Genomic DNA, 6,330 nt, shown 5'->3' on the forward strand with positions numbered 1-6,330 from the left:
AAATGTTGAACGATATAATTTTTCAAGTTATTATAGCTGCTTTTGGCGTTTCTCTAGTCAATAGTGATAAATTAAAATTTCTTCATAAATTAAGTTAGAATTTTGCTTATATATTCATAGATTTTTTTTATCCTTTTACATGATATGCTGTTTTTAAAAAAAAATTTCTTTATATATATTTCTTATTACGTATTTTTTTTTTATTACATTACTATTTTTTTCAAAGATGAACCTGATTATTTTAAAATTAGATATATGATTAAATTTGACTATTATACTAATTGTTAAATATTAGATAACTTTTTTTTATTGCTTTTTATTTGTAAATATATTAACTCCTCTTTTTAATTATCTATTTTAGAGGATATATATAAATTTTTTTATTTAATTCTCAAAATAACATATGTATATACTATTTTGTGCTTTTATAAGATCTTGAAAATAATAGTTTGTTTTTTTTTTTTTTTTACATAAGGGAATACATTTTTGTTTTAATAATAACACTTAATATTTTAATAATTAAAATTTAGAAAAATAACTATTCATATACATATTTAATGTATACATATGTTTATTGGTTTAGTAGTTTTAAATTTATATTATATTAAAAGAAAGTAATATTTAAAATTTTTTTTTTTTTTTTTTTTTTCCATTAGAATATGCCATCTATATATTAATTTTGTCTTTTTTATTATATAAGGGAATACCATGGAAGAGAGAAAATTATTACACTTATTTAAGTGTAACACCAAATGCAACAAAGCAAGAAATACAAACAGCATATAGACAAGCAGCTAAAGTTTACCATCCTGTTAGATTAAGAAAATATTTAAAATATACATATATATATATTAAAAAATAATAGAAATAATAAATGAATAATAAAAGTGTATAAATTTATATTTATATTATTTATTTTTTTTTCAGGATAAAAACCCTGATGAATATGCAGACTCTTCATTTATAAAATTAAAACTGGCTTATGACATTTTAACCGATGATGTTAGAAGAAGCAATTATAATAGATTTGGGGATTACAAAAATGGTATGAAAATTTTCTCATATAATTTATTTTCCTCATATTTAGATTTGTTTATTACTTTATATATATTAATAGCTTTTTTTATATAATTCATTCTAAATTTTTTTTTTTTTTCTTCGAAATACAGGAGAAGTAGATGATAATACTGCTACCTTATTAATATGTCTTTCATTAGTTCAGCATACTATGTTTTTCATTATAGGATATTTTTTATCCTATCCGAAGAAATTAGAATTTTCAAGACAGGTAAAAATGCATTCATTCATAAAGAAAAAAATCCCAAAATAATTTTTTTTATTTTTTTATTGTAAAAAAATATATTATTAAAAACATATATTTATATGTTTTATTGTAAATTATGATAAGTATTTATATATATATAAAAATTTATATGAATTCCATATTTAATAATTTTAATACATATTTTTTTTAATTTTCAAGATATTTTTAGTTTATAATATAGCTAGCTTTTGTTTTGAGCTACAATTTCGATTTATAGAAGATGACACAACATTTGATTGGCTTCCATTTTTGGGATATTTATTACCATATGAAAAAATAAAATTACTTAGGATGTTATTTCCTATTGTATTCTTTATTAGCATATGTGCATCTGCTCATATTTATACAGACAAAAATGCTACAATGATATTTTTAATGCGCTCTATTTTATCAACCAATAGAATTATTGTTGAGAGATCTAATGATGTTATTGAATCAACAAATTATTTAAAAAAACATGGAACTGATATAATTTCAAAATTACAGCATATAAGAAAAAATGAATTATCTTCCACATTAAATTTAAAAGATGCTTCAAAAATAGGAAATGAAAATTTAGAAAATGTAAATAAGTATGATACAGAAAATAGTGGGAAAAAAAGTTCAAAAGATGAAGTTATTGATTCAAAATTGTTGGATAACATACAAAAATTTTCATTAACCCTTGATTCGCAGCAGATGAATTTATTGGAAAAATGCTTTGAATTAATGAAAAATAAAAGTTCTAAAGATAAAAATAAAAAAAAATCGTGGTTTGAATTTTTCTCCTTACAAATGATATTTGGAATTATATTCGTTTATATATGGTTAACATCAAAGTAAAAATAAAAAATTTTATTTTTTTATATATTTTGAATAATTGAAAATTTCTAGAAATAATTATGAATTATTCAAGCCATTTCAAATATGTATCACATATAATAAAACTTATTTTTAAAAAAAATATATATATTAAATGAAAATATACTGAATATTATTAAAAGTCATTTAATTTTATTAAGTATTTTATTTACACTTTTTATTTAAAAACATACATAAATATAGCTTCTTTAATTTTTTGTTGAAGATTTTAAAAAAAGTAATAATTTAAAAAAACAAAAACAATGTAACTCCTTTATTTGTAAATTCTTTTTTTTTTTTTTTTTTATCCATATTTACAACTATATCCTTTCTAATATTTTAATGAAAAAATGAAATTCCTATATTAACTATTTTCAAAAATATTCATTATTTTATTCTTTTTTTATTACTTCGTGATATAGATTGTACCTATATATATATATATAGCAAAAATAATACATAAAGACACTATAGGTTTCGTATAAATTGTCCAATGCGCACGCATAAGTTTATTTTTAAGATTAAAAAAAATTAAAATGAGCATTAAAGCCTTAAAATGAATTAAAATATATTATATTTAAACATATAAAAATTATAAATAAAAATAAAATGGCAATTATATTTACAGAAAAAATGGGAACATTAATGTGCCTTGTAATATTATGTAGAGTTATTTTAAATTATATAACTAAAATTTAAAAATAATTAATATGAAAGTATATATGAATAAATATAAAATAAATTATGTTTAAGATGATGCTATTTAAATAACACAAATAATTCTTGAACATTATAAGGAAAAAATAATTCAAAAAAAAATTTCCTTAATTTCTTTTTAAGAAAAATAAAGATCAAAGAAAAGAGAGAACAAAATAACAGTCTTCATGTTTTAAACATTAATTTTAGAACATATGAAGCATTATGTTTTATATTTTAGTTGAAATATTAAACAAATATATATCTTTTTTTAAAGATATAAAAAAATTAATACTTTTATCTAATAAATTTTTTTTTTAATTTTATAATGAAGGCATATAATTTAGACGATACATCTTTTCAACTTATATTTTGAAGTATTTGTATAAATTTATCATATATTATTTAATTTTACCATCAAATATTTCCAGTTTTATATATTTTCATGTTAATGAAGATGTTCCAGTCGTACTAAATGAATATATACTTTTTAATTGAGGTTGGTGAATATACTTGCCTACTTCATTATTTAAGCATTTTATTGTTTCATTTATTATGTAATCTTTGTAATATGCAATTTGTTTATTACAAGTATCATTTTCATAATTTGAATATGGAATAATATGAAAGGTGCTGTTACATCTCTCATAATAATTAGCGTTTTTGTCCTTTATATATAATATTCCTTCAGAATTTTTAAGTTTTTTATTTCGTTTGAGTATTGATTTAGATAGGTTTAAAGCATATATATAGAGAGTTTTATCATTACTTGAAAATTCCACAGTGTTAATATATCCGCATAATGCGACATTTTTAAAATTTCCAACTAATTTACCCAATCTGGAATAAAACATGAATCTATGAAATAATCTTTTCCCACTCAACAATTCAAATAAATCATCACAAAAATGATTACAATTTTTGTAAATAAAATTATATGTGTTTGGCCTGTATATTTTTCCAAGAGCATTTAAAATTTCTGAAAATTGAGAATAAGTTAATTGCATATAAGATAATTCATAGCTTTTGGAATATTTCCCTATTGTTGATTTTTTTGGTTTACAGGTTATTATTCCTGCCATTGAAAACGTGTATTCTTTACCAAACACCTCAATTCCTTTAAAAAAAAAATATATATGCATATATATATATATATATATATTTAAAAGTATTTGTAAAATATATTAAGAATATATTTCATCTTAGGAAAATATAATTAGACTAATAATAGTTATATGTTTATACATTAATTAAAAAGAAGTACATTAATTTATCTTTTGTATATATATATTTCGTTTAACTATTGTGAATATTATAACACAATATTCCAACAATTTGTTAAAAACAATATTTAAAAATACAACACTTATGTATTTACACGTTTTTGTATGTTTATTTCTTTTTATATATAAGTAAAATATATTTTCTTTATTTTAAAAAAATAATTTACAATTTTAAATGTTTACCTGTGTGACGAACATTTTTCAAAAAAAAAGGAACATTTAGGGTGTATGTATGTAAAAAGATATTCATTTATTATGATTAACATCAAAATATTTTTATATTTTATACTTATTTAAAATATATAATATGATTTATTATTTTAACAATGTTAATAAAATTCAAAAAAAAAAAAAAAACAAAATTATAATATATTTCTTATTACGCAAAATTTTTATACTCTCTTTGAAAGTATTAATAAAATATCTAAGGTAAAACTCAAGAAATTAAAAAGAAATAAATTTACAAATATATAAGTTTTTAATTTAATATAATCCAATTATTTTTTTTTCCTTTTTTTTTTTTTTTTTTTTTTATGTTCTAGTATATATTTACTAGCTATATAGACTTTTTCTAAGTTAAATAGCAGTTAAAAAAAAAAAAAAATTTTNTTTTTTTTTCCTTTTTTTTTTTTTTTTTTTTTTTTTTTTTTATGTTCTAGTATATATTTACTAGCTATATAGACTTTTTCTAAGTTAAATAGCAGTTAAAAAAAAAAAAAAATTTTATATTTTTATAGTAACTAGTTATATAAATATAGTTACTATATTTTTATGTTGTACATATTAAATTTTCAATTTTTTATAATATATATGAAAAAATATTACATTATATATATATATATATATATATATGTATATTTATGAATGTACCTTTATTTAAAGAGGAAATTATTTTTTTCATTATTTTTTCTCTTAAAATGAAACTTTTTTAATGAAAAAAATTTTTTATGTCTTTATTTTTTCATTTTACTCTATTTTCCTAATATATTTTAAATATTATAAAAAAAATTTTACACACACGCAACTGTAAATTAGGAAATTTTTCTTTTTATTTGTTATTATCTTTCTTGTTAATATTTTCTGAATATATAAATATATATATAAGAGATCATTAAAAATAATTTTTTTTTAATTCTAATAAATTTTCTACAAAAAGTTTATATATTAATTTAAATTATAAGAAATAAAGGGGAATCATTATTAAATAAAAAAGATTACGAAATTTTATTTGATAGATTTTTATTTTTTATTTTATTTTCACATGTTACGAAAAAATTATTATATTAAAATTCGAAAAAATATTTAAATCATGATATAATTAAAAATTAATACTAAAACAAAAACTTCAACTGAAAGAAAATGATCTTAAAAGGTATATGATTATTAATATTTAAGGATAATTTTTTTGTCAATAAAGGTAAAAATGAAAAAAGAAAAATTTTCTTAAAACGTTATCTATAAACTTAAAAGTTCTATTTTCATGTTATAACTAAATATTGTCACAAGGTTATCAAAAAATCAAATACAATTATAAAAATTAGAAATAATAAATAAGTGATATAGGAATTTAACTTAAAGGTATTCGTAAATTATATTATCATGGCTATTTAGCATTACATAAAACAAGAAGAATATTCTTCCTGATTACTTTTCTTTAATGAAATTTAAAAAAAAGATTAAGTTATTTTTTTTAATTTTTTTTTAATAAATTATAAAATGTGTTGTAAATTTTTAAATTGCTAAAATAGAATACAAATGCTATTTACTTTTTATTAATATGACATATTTTATATATTCGCTAAAAGCTTTTTATTTTTTTTTTTTTTTTATATATTTGATATATGAAGTGAATTTATAATTTATATTTTATACTGTAAAATTTTATTGTTGAAAAAAACTTAAGTATTATCGCTTGTTAGCTTTTATTTCTCGTCATAAAATTATTTTAATTTTTACTATAGAATAAAAGAGAACTATTTGTCCTACGCCATCATTTTTTTTTTTTTTAAATTTATATTTAAAATTAAAACACAATTATTGTACTTTCTATTAAACAAGATAAAATATAAGCTTTTTATCATACAAACTGCTCTTAAAGAATTCTTTAATTTACAGCTCTCCATGTGTAAAAACGCATATATAGTATATACTTTTTTTTTTTTTTTTTTTTTTTTTTGGTAAGGTGAA

At 17.7% G+C, this 6,330-nt stretch overlaps 2 protein-coding genes across 2 annotated transcripts; one reads left to right on the forward strand and one right to left on the reverse strand.

Annotated features, from left to right (window-relative positions):
* Positions 1-2: 2 nt before the first annotated feature.
* Positions 3-2,146, forward strand: PGAL8A_00431900 (DnaJ protein, putative; the record flags this gene model as incomplete). Its single annotated transcript, XM_028673050.1, has 5 exons — positions 3-93; positions 657-811; positions 928-1,045; positions 1,170-1,288; positions 1,484-2,146. 5 exons carry the CDS (start codon positions 3-5, stop codon positions 2,144-2,146), a joined length of 1,146 nt encoding a protein of 381 aa, XP_028529542.1.
* Positions 2,147-3,303: 1,157 nt separating this feature from the next.
* On the reverse strand, positions 3,304-4,393 carry PGAL8A_00432000 (PPPDE peptidase, putative; the record flags this gene model as incomplete). Its single annotated transcript, XM_028673051.1, has 2 exons — positions 3,304-3,977; positions 4,327-4,393. 2 exons carry the CDS (start codon positions 4,391-4,393, stop codon positions 3,304-3,306), a joined length of 741 nt encoding a protein of 246 aa, XP_028529543.1.
* Between the last annotated feature and the right edge of the window lie 1,937 nt (positions 4,394-6,330).

This window comes from Plasmodium gallinaceum, assembly GCF_900005855.1.
Source record: "Plasmodium gallinaceum strain 8A genome assembly, contig: PGAL8A_v1_119, whole genome shotgun sequence".
NCBI classification, from domain to species: domain Eukaryota; phylum Apicomplexa; class Aconoidasida; order Haemosporida; family Plasmodiidae; genus Plasmodium; species Plasmodium gallinaceum.